Source organism: Hippocampus zosterae, chromosome 13, assembly GCF_025434085.1.
Source record: "Hippocampus zosterae strain Florida chromosome 13, ASM2543408v3, whole genome shotgun sequence".
Lineage (NCBI taxonomy): Eukaryota > Metazoa > Chordata > Actinopteri > Syngnathiformes > Syngnathidae > Hippocampus > Hippocampus zosterae.
This window is the reverse complement of record NC_067463.1, coordinates 8,699,105-8,718,709: the sequence shown is the minus strand read 5'-3', so window position 1 is coordinate 8,718,709 and position 19,605 is coordinate 8,699,105. Positions and strand designations below refer to the sequence as shown.

Genomic DNA, 19,605 nt, shown 5'->3' with positions numbered 1-19,605 from the left:
GATATGTACAATTGGACATCATCAGCGTAGCAGTGGAACAGGAGACCATGATGACGTATGATTTGGCCGAGGGGTAAAAGATAGAGAATGAAGAGAAGAGGACCAAGCACAGAACCCTGTGGGACACCTTGGGACAGTGGGGCAGTGTAGAAGAGCAGTTGTTTATGTGTATAAATTGTTTCCCGTCTGTGAGATATGACTGTAGCCAGGTAAGGACTTTGTCGGTGATGTTTAGGGATTGTAGGCGAGAGAGTAGGATGGAATGTTTGATGGTGTCAAAGGCAGCTGTAAGGTCAAGAAGGATGAGGATGGAGAGTAAGCCGGAGTCAGAGGCGAGGAGGAGGTCATTGGTGATTTTAAGGAGGGTTGTTTCAGTGCTGTGTTGTGTGCGGAATCCAGATTGAAATTGTTCAAAAAGTTGGTTGTTGTTTAGGTTTTAAATTGAGATGTGACGGCACGTTCTATGACTTTGGACAGAAAGGGGAGGTTGGAGATGGGTCGAAAGTTGCTCATGATGTCAGGGTTGAGTCTGGGTTTTTAGATGATGGGGGTTACGGCTGCCAGTTTTAGTGAGGAGGGGACATAGACCAACATTGATAAAAATATGACCAAATTTAACGCAATTCTACAAGATTTTAGAAACTGGCGATTTTTTTGTCTCTTGGGCTGTAGTATGTATTAAATACGTCATTGTTGTAGCAACAGGAATTCTGAACATTCAGAGGGAGCCAGTAATTCCATTTAAAGTACTACAGTACTTAAAAAAACAAAACAAAACCTCTCCATTAATCAACTGTTATCCCCCGCCTCACCCCTACATACACACACATCGTCCATGAAGGAAATTTAGTTCTACTTCCTAACCAGGATTTGTTTAGTTGCAATATTTCTCCCTTGGGTAGAGCGACGTATTTACAGAATTATAACTGTGGTTGTTGATGAATTGCTACGGTTTGGTAGCTCCCAGTGAAGTGTAGCGGTCTTATTACATCATATTTCTGCGATTTTCCTCGAGCCCTACACCTCTCCTAGTTGTCCACAAGCAAATGTACAAGGACTGTTTCCACTTGGGATGGGAAGTTGTTTCAGCCGTGCTGTTGGCTAAACATTTATTCTGGCCCTTCGCAGGTTGAGCGTAATTATCCACAAATACTCACTGAGATTTTCAGCAATTACGTGCACCTCATGTGCCACCCTGGAATTTTAAGTGCTCCCTACTTGTTTCTTTATTAAACTCATAATCCAGTTCAAATGTGTGTCGTGGGTAAGCATGCTGTAAAACCTGCTTTTTCTGGATCCCTGGCTCTGTGGATTCACTGGGTCAAAATAATATGCATGACTTAACATGCACTAGGTGGTGAGTGTTTTAATACCTAGAATATTCCTTTTGCTAATATTAAGTCCAGAGGTGGCATTTACTCATCTGCTTACTACAGTTTGTATAGAAAGCCCCTTCTCGTAGTTTGTTTGGCTTGAGGACTGAAGTCAAATCTTGATGTGGATCAAGCAACCGTTAATTTGGAATACGGTCAAATCGCCAGTTCCATGACTGTGTGCGACCACATATTCCTTTTTTCTATGACCAAACATAATCTCTGAAAGTCTGTTGGTGACTGAGATTGCTTTTTTTTTAAGTGAGCTAAGCATTTTGCCATCATTGCTGGATGTTCAAACTGATAACAATCCTTCTGATTGATAAGATGATAACAAGTCCAAACAATTTTTTTTAAACTTCCTTCTCAATACATCACCTTCTCCTGGGTGTCGTCGCTAATGAAGTGTGCTGGTATTGATGAAGTGCAAAGGCAGCTGGCGTTGGTGCTTGTGCCAGTGACAGGGTGGTCCACCCCCTCCTGCTCCGCCACTGCCACCCTCATGCTTATCACGCTTACATTGTTTGGTGGCATCTGGCTACATAGGATGAAAGACAAAAAATGAAATCGGCAGATAATGGTCCTTGCCAAAACTTTAACGTAGTAACACTTTTTCTTTCCTTCTTTGATATCAATGCAGATCACATGTTTGTCTGTCTGTAAAAACTAAGATCTACTTGATATATTTTACAATATTCATTCAATTGCCGCTAAATATTTATGAATTTCATTATAGCATATATAACGTGGCTTCACTATATGGGAAAAGATTTCAATCAAAGGATTAGAAAAAATAAATAAAAAGCATAATTTGCCATTCACGTAATTTTTAGCCGTTATTACAATACATCAAACAATCCTTCTTTTTGAAGCATCAACCCAACAGTCAATGTATGGGAACCAATGTGAGCATTGTCAAGATTTCTTTGGGCTCTTCTTTGATGTGTCTTGCAAGCCAAAGAAAGGTTCAACTTTCACTAAGTCGTCCATCAACCGGCTGTTCGGTGTGGTGTCTGTCACGTGCATTGGCAGACCCTGGGGTGAACGTAGGTGAAACTCTTCACACACACACATACACACAGACGGTTTCAGTTTCAAACAGCCTGCAACGGGGCGAAGGAAAGGCTATTCTACAGCGACATGTAAGTCAGTGCTGCCTATGTTGGCCTGTTTCTTTCAAGCAAAAGCTTCGATAGAGAACAGCGATAACTCCACCTTTGATTTTGATGGAATAATATTAAAATGTTTTCTGAAGCACTGAGATGCAGTACAGTTGTGTCGACCGTCGATTGACCTTGCCATGAGTGTATTGCTTGGTGGCATGACTATATTGCGTCGTAACACAAATAAACAAGACGTTCATCGTCACTCGGCGAAACTGCTCCCCCAGAGGAATAAATTCAGTGATGCATTCAAAGACCTCCCCAAGCCTGTTGGCTCTGGGAGGCTGTCAGTGTGGCAGGGGTTTGATTTCCAACAGTGAGACTAATCTCACCACATGTGTCCGACCAAGCTCTTCACAAGGCCAGATGTTGGAAGGGCTGATTTGTGTGCGCCTGTGACAACGTGAAACACAGCAGCCCATTTCACGCACGTGGTCAGAAAGACATAAAAGATGCGGCGCTAGCTAAGAAGACGTACTACATGAGGCTGAATTTAATTACGGCACGCATGTATGCCATTTTTCCTTGCTTAGGCACTGATCAGTGTGAATGGATTTCATGGTTTCATCTGTTCTGGTCAAGGGTGGATACGCTGTCTCAGAAGGCTGTGACCGGGGTGGCAGAATTCTCGGTATGTGGGTCTGGAATTATTTTTTTACAGGGACTTTAATTGAAAAAAGAGAGAATTTCACTGTGTTGAAATTTCAGCCAAAAGTAGTTAAAGGAAAGTTTTCCGGACTGCTCGCAAGATTTAAATTCAGTCTTACTTCAATACTCTATCCCCCTCTCAAGTCATTGACCAAAGCCACACCCCTCGCTATTGTGTATTGTAACTTACAATACACATTGGCTTGCTTACAATTTGTAAGCAAGACAATGTGGCCACGGCCGCTACGTTGGTCGCATTATTTATTTGTGATGGTGTGTTCCTGCAGCACTAAATGTTATCGGTTTTGTTTTGTGTACAGAGTGATGAGAGAGACTGAAATGAATCATTTTCTTTTGGTTGCATCATCTTCATTTGTTGCATCTGTTTGCTCATTCGTTTTCACAGACAATACAAATGGCAGTCCTCGGAAATATCATCCCCTCCAAAAATATTGGAATAGACATTATTAAAGTGAATAACATAATATTTGGTGGCATAACCCTGAATTGCAGTAATTGCAACAAACTTGTGACTCATTGACTTCACCAGATGATTGCATTCTTCATTTGAAATGCTTTTCCAGGCCTTTGCTATAGCCTCTTTCAGTTCTTGTTTGTTTGTGGAGCTTTTTCCTCTCAGTCTCCTCTTTCAGAGGTAAAATGCATGCTCGATTGGGTTAAGGTCCAGTGATTGACTTGGCCAGTCTTAAGACCTTCCCTTTTTTTCTCCCTGACAAAGTCCTTTGTTGTGTTGGCAGTGTGTTTCACGTCACTCTGTTTTTGAAGCTTCTCCCGATTAGTTTGGATGCATTTTACTTTAAATGGTTTTGTGGACTTCAGTATTCATTCTGCAGCAACCATCACGAGTTACATCATCATTAAAGACGAGTGAAGGCTGTCCCAGAGGCAGCCATGCAAGGCCAATCCATGACATTACCTCCGCCATGCTTCACAGATGAGCTTGGGGGTTTTGGATCATAAGCAGATCCTTTCTTTCTCCATATTTTGGCCTTTCCATCACGTTGGTAGAAGTTACTCTGTCTCATCAGTCCATAAAACTTTGCTCCAGAACTTTTGTGACTCATCTCTTTACTTACAATCTGGTCCAAAATACAAAGCTGGAATTCTGAACATTTGTCTGATATTCATCTTTTGATGTGAAACAAGAAACGGCTTCAATATAAAACAATAACAAAGGAATGAACCCTGACGTTCCAATACTTTTTAGAAGGGACTGTAGCTGCTCCTCGTGGTCTGACGTATACACTATTGAATGTGTGATAGTTTCACGCTTGCGAACGCTGGGTATACTTAACATGCTCACGCCGCGCTCCAACACGTTGTGGCTTTGGAGGTTTACCCAGTGCAATCGCATTTTAAATAAACAAACCTTGCGTGAAACCGGGCCCCTTTGTGGTCCCTCAGATCCAAGCCAGGGCAAATAGCTGTCACACATGGAAGCAAAGGTTACAATAAGAAATTCTATTTTTACAAACCTGACTTGCCAACAGTGCTGCACTGAAGGGATGTACTGTACTGGTTTTGTACTTAAAAGTTTTGTTCTGTCACTTCAGCATCTTGGCATGGTTGTGAATCCCCCCCAGTAGATTTAAATGCCATTGCAAAGCCAAAATTAAAAAGCTGGCAAGCTGAAACTCTGATGACTAATTGCAGTGGCACGCAGGGCAAATATATCAGGGCCTACATGTGGCAAGCCGGCTTCTCCTTGAAATGGGCCGGCACATCACTTCACGGGATTGTTGTGTTATCCAGAGATCTCCAGAGACAAATGTCTTGTATTAACAACTGAATTCTGCCCTTATAAAAACTCTGTATTGAAACTTAAAATGAATCTATTAAAGCACAGGTGTCAAAGTAAAGGCCCGGGGGCCATATCTGCCATATCATTTTAGGTGGCCCGCGAAAGCAAATCAAGCATGTCAAGTTCAATGATGCTTGCTAAAGTCTGAACCAAAATTTCAAATTGTCACATGTAATCCACAATAACGGTCATTATTCTTGACTTTTGATTCTGACAAGTAGTTATTCATAAATTTGTTGTGCGCTGTGTATGTAAAATGTGGAGGGGATTTAACATCTATATGGTTTCCTAAAATTCATAAGGGCCCTCCAAGGGTAACAACAATGTGGCCCGTGACAAACATGAGTTAAAGCTAGTAATACTGGGCAACAGCTAATTGTATTCAAAGCTGGCATTAGGAGTTCCGAGACTTATTCCTGAAGCTGATTAAAAAAAAATATAGAGAGAGAGATTTTATCCTTTTTTGTTTTTTTGATGTTTCAGGATTTTTTTTAACCTTTTGCTTAACCTTAATTCATAAATGTGACTCAATACACATATCACTGCGTGACATATTATTTTTATTACATTATTCTTTTTATGAAAAACTGATTTGTGAGAGAGGGAAAACTTTTGGAAAGGTTTACTTGAAAACAAGCTCTCAAAATATTTTGGACCAATGTAATTTGTTCAGTGTTTATTCTGCTAATGCCTTAAATTGCAGCGTTAAGAAAATAAAAAATGTTGATGTGAACTCAATAATACTTAGTTTTCAACGAATAGGCAAATTGTCTTGACCAAATGTCCCTTTTTTTTTTTTTTAGAAATCATCGATGACCTTTCGCATCTCGTGGATAAGACGGACGGCCGCATTCGCAATGAGACACGACGAGTGCAGCTGGTGGAGAAAAAGTCTGCCTCCTGTGGTGAGTTGCATTCTTCACTTTATGATGTAAAACTTGACAATTGGCTTCAAAACGTCTGATACATTAACGCCAAAGTCAATTTTAGAGCAATTGCTCAGTGTTAAAAATGTGACTATGTCATGGAAAAGTGCCGCGAATGTTTCCTTCAAATAGTCAGCAGAGGGCAACTGTGCTGATGATCACCTTGACTTGATTTATTTTTTTTCAGTAAGCGTCTTCATCACATTTATTGCTCTCAATCGTTATTTTCAAGTCAGGCCAGGGGTCGATAAATCACCTCAAGAACATTCCAACATTTATCGGTCTCACTCATTCGTTTGAAGTCTTTGGTATGGTCAACTGTCGAGCAGAATACAGATGGAGCAATATATGAGAACACAAGATCCGACATTCAGTCCAGCTTTTTTACAAAGGATAGCAAGTACTGTATTTTCTGTACTATAAGGCACTTTGGATTATAAGGCGCACATTCAATGAATGGCCTATTTTAAAACTGTTTTCATAAAGAGGGCGCACCGCATTATAAGGCATACAGAATAGAAGCTACAATAGTAGCTGCGATTGCACTTTGCATCCACTAGATGGAGCTATGCTCAAGGAATATCATACAATACAGGTTTATTTAGATAGAGCCGTCACAACCGCTGCAGCTGTAACAAAGCCATTAGAAACAAACACGGAAATGAAACATAACTATAAATGGGCTTACAAAACAATAAATGAAAGACAAAAGTTATGCAGACAATGGATTCAACAAAAAGGCACACAAATCTCGTGGGCTCACATACACAAGGGGCAAAATATCCTTAGAAGTCTTGGTTGTCGCCTTCTTCCTTCGTTTAGTCACTAGTTAACTATGCTTTGGTATTATCTTTGTTTCATAATCGCTGTGCAGAGCTCACAGTAGTTTGTTTGAGTGCGTGTTGGTGACTGTACGTGTCAATTAGTGTCGGGTAGAACCCATTTAGGTTACAATTCGTTCACCACTAGATGGCATAGGAACACACTAACAGGCAAATGACTCAATGGGGAATATAAAGACACTGTGACACACTATATAAGGCGCATCGGATTATAGGTCACACTGTCGACTTATGAGAAAATTGAATGCCTTTATGTGCACCTTATAGTGCGGAAAATACGGGAACACATTCTAATGAGACACCTACTTCATGGGTCGAGGATTGGGATTTAACTGTGGCCCGATGTCTTCAATTTTGATTGGTTTTGATGAGTTAATTACTTCAATGTGTCACTCGTGCTCGTCATTAACCCAGATCCGCTTCGATTGTTGTTTAACGCTTTCAGCGGCCTTTCCAAAAAATGTTGGTCAACAGCTTCTCGGAGGGGGAATCACTGCAGCTGGCTCGAGCCAATCTGTGGAATGCGTGAGCTGACCTCCGTTTGCCCGTTGAACTCGGGCAGTATTGCTTAAGAAAATCGCGCTTTATTGTGGGATGAGAGTCTGTTAGCAGTCAAAGCGGCGAAACAGAAGCAGGGCAGACACTACGGAGGTCTCGCCCCTGAAATGCTTGACTCTGTTGGCCGTGTCCCCATGGTGCCCGAGTGTGAGCTTATTTGTCGATCCCAGAGCCGCCACTGCACCCCTCTCCTTCATCACTACATTCACCGCAGTGTGTAATACATTTTAATACATCTACATCATTCCTTTTTCAGGGTGTGTCAATTCCCCAATGTACTTGAAGGCATGCAAAAGAGCGTCCTTGTGCATACATGCTTCCTCACTGTATATTGCTGTGCGTTTGGCCTCGATGCGAATGGAAAAATGTTCCCTTCCACTCCTCAACATCATTCTTTTTTTTTTCTTTCATTCTTTGTCTCTGCAGTTGTTTGGCGCCTGTCTTTGTATGAAGCGGAGAAACAGCTTTTGGCTGACTAGAATATAGATTTTTGGGGTATCAACAACTGTCTACAAATAATATCTTTAGAGCAGTGAAGTAAATGTCAAAATTTTGAATTTCAAATTTTGTTGTTATTTTTCTTATGAGTTGAGAACAATTTTCGGGATTGCAGAGTGTTAATGGAAATTATTAATACTAAAAGAAACAACTGGCAGAATCTCGGTTATTAAATGTTATTTAATAAGTTAGCATTTTAAAACCCAAATAATATCTCGCACCTACTGAGATTTGTCTTGTTCAACATTTAAAAATTGTTTCACAGAAGAAAGCCAATTTATCACCGAATGTAAAAAAACATCAGCAAACATTTTTGTCTCTTTTTTTTTCCCACCCCATGACTTATTGTTTGGACAGTTCATCTGAGTGAGAAAGGTTCTGCTAATTTTTTACTTCTGGCATGAAACAGCGCCGTGCAGATGCTAAGTGGTGTGTGCAGCCAGGTCTGTCACTGTCACTCCTACAAATACCGATACTTAAAAAAAAAAAAAAAGATGGTACTGTATTGGAAACAAGTATCGGAGTACTTTTCGAGTACCGGTATTCGTTGAATCCCTTTTTGAATCCATTAGGCTATTGGAGCAACAAATCCTTTGGAAGGTGGTATGAGTTTCTGTGGAGCTTAAGACATCACTACCAGGCAACATCATTAACGCTTAAGCACTTCCCTTCTCTTCAGAACTAATCCACATTTGGTGACGTACCATTTGTGATAGCCCAGTAATCCTAAACTCGACTTAAAGTCAACTTGTGCTCGTGGGACTGGAAGCAAACTACTGTATTGGTGAAATACTTGGCAAATAATCTATACTGACGATACCTTTAAGAGTCATTTATGTAAATTAGCTCAAGACTTGTTTGATTTGGTGTTTGATGTCGTTATGTACTTACTACTGTCGGAAACTTAAAACAAAAGTAGTGTCGGTAAAATCTGCCATTTTTTTTCCTCAGCTCTGTTTTTTTACCAGCCCCAAAGTAGAATGAGGGGACAAAATCAACTGGGAATTTTCTGCCTTGGTAGCATCAGAACCATAACAGATGAGGGAAGTCTCTGTCTAAGGGTGTTCTGCAATGTCAGGGCGGTGGTTCTGAAGTGTAATTTATCCCGACATTATCTTGATGTTATCGGTTTCATTTGTTTAATCCAGAAACTGTTCAGAAAGCTGTCGATGTGCTGGTGTGTCAGGATAACTTTATTTCCATAAAATGTGCCCCTTTTCTTTTGGGGTCATCGGATCCTTTTTGTGATCCGAGAAGGTCTTTGAACCACAAGCGGAGGGCACGGAGTGACTAGTGTGGGCGGTTGAGGGTTTGCCTGCGCCTGTCTGACACTCACACCAATTATTTGTTGCTTCTCTGCGATTCGTCTTATTGATGCGTCTGAAAATTGCTAAGATGGGCCGCTGGACCTCTTGGGTGGTCGATCCATCCACAAACACAGAGCATCTCCTTCAGGCATCACTGTCGCGGAAGACTCGGAATCTATTTGGTGAGCACATTTTTAGTCTCCAGAGGGGCTTGTTTAGTCGGAGATGGGCAATAATGGTCGAAGGAGACGAGGAGGCGGGTCACTCTGTGTGCGTGTGCATGTGCGTGTGCGTGTGTGTGCGTGTCATGTGGCTCAAAGTCTGGCTTGTATTACAGTGTGAGAATTGTGGAAATGCAACACATGCCTATGGTACACACCTCAGCCATCATAATTCTTTTGTCGTCACTGGGATTGCCGACAGATGTTGGATCAATCATTGTTAATGTATGTATAGAAAAGTGAAGTTATAATGTATGCAAGTATGCGCCGTGCTTGGCCATTCTGATCAAAAACAAACTGGATTCTCAACTTTTTTTTTTTTTGAAAGCTGCCAAATCAAGCAATGATACATTTAATCAGACCACCGCAATTACCACAAGCGCCGTTTTCTCCAAGAATGCCTTCAAACCAACTCACCCTGTATTTCCCCCTTTGGGGAAAGACGACTAATTAGGCTGCCGGGTGGGAACGAAGGCACGACAGGCCAAAGAATGAGAGAAATGTAAACTTAAAGTGAAAAGCCCGGGCAAAATACCAGCCGCATGCTTTAATAACAGCGGACGTCTTGAGTCCGTAACGGGACTCTCGACAGCGTTTCGGCCCAGCCCAAGACGCAGTTGTTTGGAATCTTCACTCAGGCCATTCTAATGGGAAAATAATAAAGGGGAGGCATCTGGTTAATGCTCGTGTCCTTGGAGGAGGTTTTATGAATCACAACAGTTACTTGGATAACGTCTCACTGCGCACACATGACTTGAATTGAATGGATTACTCACAGACCACTTGGGGTTTCTCGGGAGGTTGGGGGGTGGGAGGGGGGCACGCAGACCCTAAAATTAATTTATACTAATGGTGGTGGGGGGGGGGGGCATTGTTTAAATACAGACTTGCAGTATGTCAGACGCCTGCCCTTTTCCTCCCCCGCAATTCCAACTGTGGTGTATTTTAATTATTGATAAAGTTATTACGTCATCTGACTTGTGACTTTAGGCCACACCTGTTGGGTAATTTTCTGAAGTTGTGCGCATTTATTCCGTCAACCTTTAAAATGCGTCTTCTGAGTTAATTCCCTCTTTTTTTTCTTCCCCCTCCTCAGGGATGCTGGTGGTGATTGTGTTGCTTCTCATTGCGATTGTCGTGGTGGCTGCGTGGCCGCTGTAGCCAGCGTGGATGCCGACATGCTTGGATGACTTGTGGATGAGGGAATGGTAGGATGCAAACGCAGATGAAGACGTTCTCTCTTCGAGGTTGATTTTATTTAGAATCCTTAACCTCATTGGGGTTTCTCGGTATTCATTAACCACGAATAAATCCAAGTTTCCCTTTTTTTCCCCTCAGCAATGTTGTCACTTTGTTCATGGAGATCCCATCCAAAGCTATTCAGGTCATGTATTTTTTTTTAATGACATTTACACTTCACAACGCCACTTTTCCTAGCTGATTGTATTTTAATTTTGTGATGATATATTTTGTGATTATATATTAAGATTTTGTGTTTGCCAAGTGTATCTTAATGGACTATTGTTTGATTTATCCGAAGAAGCGCATATAAATCTATAATTAAAGACACCGAAAGGCCACATTTTTTTCAGTGTAACAAGAGTTTATTTGAAAATCTGCCTTTCTACCGGGTTGGTATATTCAGTAGTTATAATTTTCCTTCTTGAATTAATGGCAACAGTCTCACCAATGACGACACATTTAAGAAAAAAAAGGTGGGGAAAAAAAGAAATCCACAATGGCTTGTGTAATTAAATATATTTATATATAATAACCATAATATATTAGTACACATTGTAAAAACAAAGAGAAAAGAAAAAAAAGGGCTTTAAATGTGACAACTAAACAGCATTTACAATTCATAGTATGAACACAAAGCAACACTTTTGATGGCAAGCTCTCTGGGTGGTATGAAAATGTGGAAGGTTACATGGTGGGCCAATGCTGTCGTTTGACACGATGTTGCAAGAGAAACCATGAAAGAAACATGTTCATGTATTGTGTTTGCGGCAGTCGGTTAAAAAAAAAAGTAGAGTAATGAATCATTGCACGGAGGAAAATGGCTCATGATCAAACACTACACCTAAAATACTGAGTCATACTTGGACTAGAAAAGTTGTTCTACTCTTTTTTTTTATCATATATCAGAGCCCCTGTGTTTAGTTTGACAGATTTGATGTAAGATTTGGATCATATTACTGGCATTCAGAGAAAGGGGACCTCACTCGTATCATGTAGTTTACAGTAAAGCTTTTCTTTACGAAACGTACTCATGTACAATCTGGTAAATATTTGTTTGTGGTGGCTAAATCCAATTTCAAATGCAATCAAATAAATGTTCAAAGAGCAACATAATGCCGCATGTCACCCGTTGCCAGGTTGCAGCATGCGTTGGGAACGAAGGTGAGGCATTGTGTGTTTTCACAGGAATGAGAACATTTGTAGATGTTGAATGGAGAAAATCCAAATCAGTGTTGATTTTTGATCATTTAATGAGTATTTAGTTAAAGAATAGCAGGTTACCTTACTGATTTGTTTCCTTTGTTTTCTTGGATGAAATCTACAGAATTTTTCCAATAAACAAAAATATGTTTTTCCCCCCTGTAATTTTTCTTTCTTATTTTTTCCATTTTTTTCCATTGATTAAACTGAATTAAATACATACCTATCTGCACGTTGAAAGTCTAACTAGCTATTTAGGTCGTGATCAGTCACTACCTCTAGAGTTCTTAAGTCAAGTGAAAGAATATTGCTTTCCTTTGCCTTATATAATGACATATACATTTTTGTACATATAGTGGTGTAAACCAATATATTTTTGTCAAGAAACATTACAAAATCCTGGATATCAAGTGTGACATTAATATATACCTTTTACCCTTGGGGTGTCCGAATCCGGTCCTCGGAGCCGAATCGGGTGTGTTGGCGGTCGGAAACATCGAAAAGATGCAGGACGGCCCTTTTCATCTATGTTCCACAAGAGCCTAATTGTCTTTCATAAACGGTGACAGAACTTGTAACATGGTTCCGAATCAGTCTCTCGGCCTGGTCTTGGGAAGTCTGGATCTAAGAACGTTGTAACGGAATCAGGGCAATGCATTTCATTGTAACGTAAAGCACAACCAGGTTAAGTGTTCAACATTTGAATCCCCAAATAGTTCGTGTTGACCTGAAACCATTTGCATTTGCATTTCACCATGAAATAAGTTGTCCTGTCGGCCAACCATCCAAAAACAAAACCATGCAGAGGAGAATCTTCCCTGGTGATTAGTGGCTTTTTGAACAAGCCAATAGGATAGAAACACACAAAAATGATATACTGACTGTAAAACCAACAAGTGGCCATATACAGTATATATTGGTGACATACTGGTATTGGGTGCAAAACGGGCAATTCCGCAAGAGATGGGTGTCAAAGAAAGGGTCAAACCAAATCTGCGAGGTGAGCTCCTTCAACCAAAGTTCTCTAGAGAAGAATTCCTAAATGATTCTTTTCATGCTACTTAACGAAAAACCAAAAAGCAGCAACGTCAACAGTCTCTTTCGACGGTAGTCTTCTGTCTGTCTCTGTTTCATTCATAAAAAACAAAAAACAATTTTAAGCTTTCCTCTGGAATCCCACTCCCACTGCGTCTTTTCCCCATCTATGGCTTCTTGCACTTTGCTTTCTTCTCACGCTGTTGGAACTTCCGCAGCCTGCGCGCCCACGTGTCCCTCCATTGGATTACCAGGCTTCCTTTGTCCGCTACCACGCCGCCGCTCTGACCAGGAGAGTCCTCGTCGTTGCCCAGCAGCAGGTACTTCTTGCCGGGCTTGATCTTGGGACACTTGCAGGCTACGTCTTTGGCGCGTACCCACAGGAACTGGTCCCCCCGGCGGATGCGGCTCTCGCCTTGCTTGTAGACAGAAATGACGTTGACGGTGAACTTCCACCACTCGCCGGCCTTGTCCGCCTTCAGAATGTGCACCTGGACAGCTGCAGACACCAGGGGAGTGAGTAATCGTGAACCGTGTTGCTACTTCAGTACATCGACTGGAAAAGTATATCAACGCTTCATAATACAACGCTAACTGAATCATTGAGTGCATTCGGAGATGCAGCTCGCAGAGTGACAATCTGGTGGCAGAATGGAAATCATATTTGCCATCTTTTGCAACCGTTAATGAACGATGCCCCCCACTCCAAAAAACCCCCAAAACAAAACAAAACAAAAAACGTTTGCTCGTTCGTTAACACTCGAGTGAGATACGGTCTTAATGCTGCAATTAATTGTGCCGTTTGTTCTGGTGTGCCAGCCGTGGCCACCAGGAGGCAGCGTAATACAGTCATGCAGACAAATGAAGAAGACTATTTTATATCTATATATATATATATATATATATATTGCGTGTCGTCCTGCACGCGGTCTGTCCTTCCGTCTGTCCCTTTTCAAAACGTACCTACTTCACCGCGCCGCTGCGTGCCGCCACTGCGCCGCTCAGGCAGTGGTTCACTACGATCGCGCGGGCATCTTAGCGAAAAAATGTTGTCTACCCACAAGCATTGCAATAAAATTGTTAGTTATTTACTAGAGCTAAACATCTCTTTATTTTCGCGATAAGCAATGAAGATGAACAAAAAGTTGAACCAAGCAACAACACTTTTGTGGGCCGAAAGCCCACCTTACCAGCCTTCCGCAGGAACTAGCTGATGAGCCGCCCAGAGGGCGGCGAACCAGCTAGTAAATATATATATATATATATATATATATATATAAATATAAAAATGTATGTCTTTGAGTATTGTCATGTTACCTTTCTGCATGTTTTGAACCTCCGTGTATGGTCATTGATTGTAAAATCACACCTATTGATGCTAACCGTGAGCATCTCAACAATATTTTGCAATGTTTCTGACCATTAAGCTAAGCAAACCCCCCGGCAAAAAATATCCGGTATCGTATGAATGATATTGAACGAATTGCTATTAGCTCCTATTATGCTTCCGCTGTATTTACATTGCCATAGAAGTGGAGCGCTGTGAAGCAAGATTTTTTTTTCCCTTCATTGTGGAATTAACCGAGTGTCCCGGAGAGCAACTGAATAGACCATTGCTACCACGTGTTCCTCCGTGAGGCCATTCTGTTGACAGTCAGCCGGTGTTCTATGGACCCCTGCACCACCTTGCACTGACCTGTTGCCACGCAGCATGCTGTTCCGTACCATCATCATTACAATGCCGCTGAACATGGTCACCGGCTGTACCCCTCCTCTCATTTTTAGGACCCCCTTAGTGATTCTTTGGACATGTCTCCCCAAGAGGCTTGTAGCATCATTTTGCGGCGCAGCATGCCGCCCAGCTCTCCTGCTGATCTTTTCAAAACAAAGCCCAGACTCGCTCTCTGTCCTGTGGTGTGCTTGAATAGTGACATGGGATATTATCTTTGGTCTGTTGTGGATCTGCGGACAGTATAGTCTGATGGCTTTGGTGAGAGTTTTTTTTTTGGGGGGGGGGGCAATCAAAAAGATTTATTTTATGTAAATGTTTTTGTCATACATGTTAGGCTTATGCTTAAATAAAAGTCTCTCTCTCATATATATATATATATATATATATATATATATATATATATATATATATATATTTTTTTTTGGGGGGGGGGTTGTGGGGGGGGGGCAGGAAACCCATTTTTAGACCACATGGGATTTTTTATTGTTTTTTTAAATGTATTATTATTTTGTGCAACTTATTTTTTGCTCCATGTACAGTACTTTGAAAACAGCGATGGTTGCTTTAAAGTGCTCTATCAATAAAAAGTTGAGTTGAGTTGACAGGGTCATTATGTATGACAGCCGAGGGAACCTCTCCCTATTCCCAACTATGGCGTGTAAACCTCGCTTGCCAACACACAGTCTCCCTGTTCCCAAAAATCAAGGAAATAACCACATTGTGTTTACTTGCATTTGCTTGGATGCCACTGGGGTCATCCCTGGATACCAGCACATCTCAGCCATTTCATGCAACGCAGCACATGCGGGCGCCCTGTGCTGTGATGACTGATGCTTTCTACAGGGAACGGTGTACGTATACGCCGACATTGATGAAACTCATTGGCGTTGTTGCTGTTGAATGCCGATGTGAGCGATAAGGCTACTCTCACGACATTGTGGGCCGTCGGCGGGTTGGAGGCGCCTCTAAAATGCAGCCCTAGCAACCGCAAATCCCTGTGGAACAAACCCCCGATCGGCCCGCCCGTCAAGTTTTCCGCGGGATGCTCGGTTGAGCACTTCAATCGGCGAGGAGAGAAAAAGGGGGAGAGGTCATACGTCTTATCCACACCTCGAATGGCAGACGGACGCTCGCAGGAATGCGGCGGGAAGGAGAACAGTGTTTGGGGTGGGGCGGAAGAGTGGGGGTAGTGGGGGGGGGCACAGATTCCTTAATGAGGAGCTCTCGTGTTGCCGCATTCGTCGCGGCAGATGTAGTACGTTGAATCTTTACACGGTTCGGTATGCCATCAGTGAAGATTCTCCCCTGTGAACTGTAACATGTGGAGCTGAGATGGATGGGATGGAAAATGTCTCTGGTCTTTAGGATTTACTGCAGACAGGGGATCAAGCATGTGCACATGGAACGATCAGGAGGGCTTTGGAGGTGGAGCTGAATGTCAAAGGTTTGAGTTTGCATCTCAAACTGACCGGGTTTATATGGAAAAAGGGAAAATTGAGCTGAAATTGGTTTGTCGTCCATACAATGCAAATAGATATTTTTTCCACCATCTCAACAGTGCTGCTTTAATTTGGAACTTTTTCCCCCCACCTTCCCCTCGCCCCCTTTAAATGAATGTTAATCTCCGTTCACCGTTGACTCACCGTAATCCTTCTTGCAGTACTTCTTCATGTTGATTTTCAGTTTGCCTTTTGACGCTTTGCAGTAAGAGTCACAGTCTGCAAGCAGAACAAGACCAAAATGCAGTTAGGGAAAATGTTGATTACTGACACGAACAGTTTAAGGAGTCCCAAGGAAATAAACACATACTGGAATTTTGACTCCTTCATTTTTGTTTTATAATTCTGCAAGAATAAATAAATATAAAATAAATATGTAAAAACATATTTTTCGATTTTTAAAGGTTTTAAATTGATTATCAGATCCTGGCATTCGAATTACCGCAAGCTAACTGAGTCAACTGACGATAAGCCTTTTGAGTGACATTATTTTTGAGATCAACAGCACCTAACTCCTGAATGCCCTTTTAAAATTTTCTTTTGTAAATTACAATCAAACCCTCAACATGCTCATGTCTAAATTATTTCTTATTTAGCATTATTTAAGTCGTGAGAAAAAAAATACCCCAATTCAGCAAGAGTACATTTGGCTGGATAGTTACTCCCCATTCCATACCATGAAATACCAATCCAACAAACATACATTTTTCTACATTACAGTATGTTTCTAACCTTTCTGACCTGATCATCGATACCACCAAAAAGGTCGTGAAACATGTATTGCTTTTACTTGCATTCTTTTCTCAACATATCAATGAGGATGTGCAATAGGTGGCGTGGAAAGAATTTTCCACCCCCACCCTCCCCAAGCTGTCTTGTGTGGGCCCCTGTCGAGAACTAATGGTACCATCAGCAGGTTTGCGGCGTTACAAATTACAAGCCAATAGACACTTATTCCCTGTCAAAGCCTGGGAATCATTCAGCCACCCTCCCGACGCCCCTTGGACCTCCACCCCGCAACCCCCTCCATCGCCTCCCTCCAAATCTCACCTCGACCCCCCGAAAAAAAACGTCGCCCTGGGATCAAGGCCCCACCGAAGGGCCGTGTCAAACGTTGGCATTCATTGCAGCGTGGACATTCGGAGAAAGAGCATTGGGGGCGGGCGAGTCGCTATTCCAGGGTGTGGAAGCTGGGGGGTGGTATGAAAGGGGTCATTGCCACACAAAGGGAGGTCAGGAAGGAAAAATTAGCCATCCGTGAAGAAGAGTTAGGTGCAGAAGACACCGTTCATCGGGCGAGTGTGTCCACTCTGAACAAATCAATACCTCATGCGGACACAGCCATCACCCAAACGATTCTAAAACAACAAACAACAAAGCCTTGAAAACAAGGATGATGAGACAAAACATCAAATGTGTGCTTGCTGTGATGTCTGTTATGGCCGGGCGACCACATAGAACACATATTTTGATCGCTAGAACTTTTGAGGTTCTTGCTATTCAATGCTAACAATCCAAAAGGCCACTTGGTCCGGATCTGAACGATGTTCCACCGTTTGAATATACAGTACCGGCTTTATAAGCGAAATATAGAACACCACCTCCGCCCTCCACTTCTTAGCAAGACGGCGTGCGCCGTCATTGCCCCAATGCTAGGTTGCTAATCTGTCATCCACTTCCACTCTCTTCCAACAATAACACGGCCTGAAAGCAAATCTTCAGATGTATTTTTCTCTGCTCCTGAAAATCGAATCCAGAGTTCGGACTCGGTTTGCGGCGAGTGCAGCACGAGGAAAAGGCACGGCCTCATTTAGCAGAAGAGAGTGCTGCAAATACTGGATGCAGTGCCAGAAGCTTGAATATGAACAAACTTCATTGTTGGGCCAGCAGATCTTTGCTCCGTGCCTTCACTCCCCTTTTATGTTCTTTTTCAATGAGGTTGCCAAGGTAACACCAGAAGGAGAAAAAAAATGCCCCCTCTTCCCCCCCTGCACTCACCTACACAAAACAAGAGGAATAAGGTGGGGGTGGGGGGGGTGTCACAAAGAAGGAGAAGAGAGAAGTTTGTGACAAGAATCGATCAAGTCCGGTATCTTCACTAGTAACCAAGAATAGCGACAAATGCAACAGTCTATCCGAGCTGGCGCCAGATTACCATTTAAATGTTTAGAAGCTGGAGCTGTGGCAAGTAAGCTTTGTTTTCTCATAAACCCCCCCCCCCCCTTTGAAAAGCATCATGATACTACCCTTTGATAGCCTTTCCTACCCTATTAATGTACCCCGGCTGCATCCCACTGGCCGTGAGGATCCCCAAGTCCCCCATTTGGGAGCAGGCAGTCTCCTACCGGGAGGACAAGTGTTGCCTTTGTGTGCACGTTACAGACAAGGGGAAGCGGGAGCAGTTGTGGTGATGTCGTTACTACGCTGCTTTGTTTGCTTCCTGTCGAGCACCCAAACGGAGATCTGGGCCTCCGGCCCCGACCGTAACACTGCTGTGCTACACACTCAAATGGGTCGTGTGCATTGTTAAAAACCGCTAACACTATTGTAGGCTTCAAAACAATGTATTGGTGTGTTCTTCATGTGTTAGCTAGCCACTTCCTGGTTCATGGTGAATGATGAAAGAACTAAATCTTGTGGCGTGAACTAATGAATCCAGTCCTGATGAGAGGCGAAACCGAACAGTCCAGTCTCGTTTAATTCAATCCCCTAAGAATCAAATGACCTTGTATGAATGATACGCGCAAGCACAATTACACAAATTAAAATGAATACATTGTGAAGTGGCATTTGAGTGACGACTACTTTCTGGCTCGCAAAGTGTAACATAAGATAATGGGGGGGATCGTAATATTCGTGTTTTTAGAGAACGTGTCCATTGTGAGATAACAAATCAAAAAGAAATTATAATTTTTGGCATTGTGCGTATTTGTTTATCCATCTGCTTTGTTAGCAGTTAGCTACTTCCTGGTTCTTGTAAAGGGAAAATTACTTGAGGACACACTTTGAAGTTAATGAGAAACAATTGAATTAAAACTTGGGTGCAAGGCGACAGTTCAAATACAACCTAATGACTGCTTTCGAAGTGTCGGCCTATTTGTCCTTAGGCTAGCTCGGATACGGTCCTTGTGCAGGTATCGTCCGCGTAATACGACTGGCTTCGTCTCACAATGAAGTGTTAATATGCTATCAAAAATCTGAAATACTGAAACTGCTGCACATCATTTTTTGAAGTTAAAACCGACTCAGAAAAGTTTTCATTCGGCGCAGATGGTCGCCTCCAAATTTTATATGTACGAAAGCCCAGCGATATCCACTGCCAGTTAAAGAATCCAAATGAAGCAAATGGGCCTTAAAACAACAATTTCGTTGTCAATGGGATGGCACACTCGGTTGTGAGAACTGCATCATTGTTTTTCCTACTCTCGTGATATTGGCGAACCAGCCAGGAAAATTCTCAAATTGCTTCACCTTTTGATGCAGTTGGGATTGTGTTTGTGTTCGCGATGTGTGATATAGCTTCACTTAACACATAACCT

At 42.2% G+C, this 19,605-nt stretch overlaps 2 protein-coding genes across 4 annotated transcripts in view; one reads left to right on the top strand and one right to left on the bottom strand.

The window, feature by feature from the left end:
* The window catches only part of stx8 (syntaxin 8), a 28,824-nt gene extending 17,884 nt beyond the window's left edge, over window positions 1–10,940 (top strand). Inside the window, exons 7-9 of one of the 2 annotated variants that reach the window (XR_007966093.1) lie at window positions 5,810–5,911; window positions 10,455–10,605; window positions 10,697–10,940. Coding sequence is in view for 1 of the 2 variants with exons in the window: in XM_052084131.1 (XP_051940091.1) it covers window positions 5,810–5,911; window positions 10,455–10,519 (167 nt within the window). In the remaining variant the exon portion in view is untranslated. The remainder of the gene's footprint in view (window positions 1–5,809; window positions 5,912–10,454; window positions 10,606–10,696) is intronic. The other variant, XM_052084131.1, reaches the window with a different exon arrangement.
* Window positions 10,834–19,605, bottom strand: part of ntn1a (netrin 1a) — a 44,912-nt gene continuing 36,140 nt past the window's right edge. For both annotated transcript variants that reach the window (XM_052084099.1, XM_052084098.1), the window contains 2 exons: window positions 16,211–16,285; window positions 10,834–13,334 (listed from right to left, as the gene is read on the bottom strand). In XM_052084099.1, the coding sequence (XP_051940059.1) occupies window positions 13,003–13,334; window positions 16,211–16,285 (407 nt within the window). In that variant the 3' untranslated portion in view covers window positions 10,834–13,002. The remainder of the gene's footprint in view (window positions 13,335–16,210; window positions 16,286–19,605) is intronic.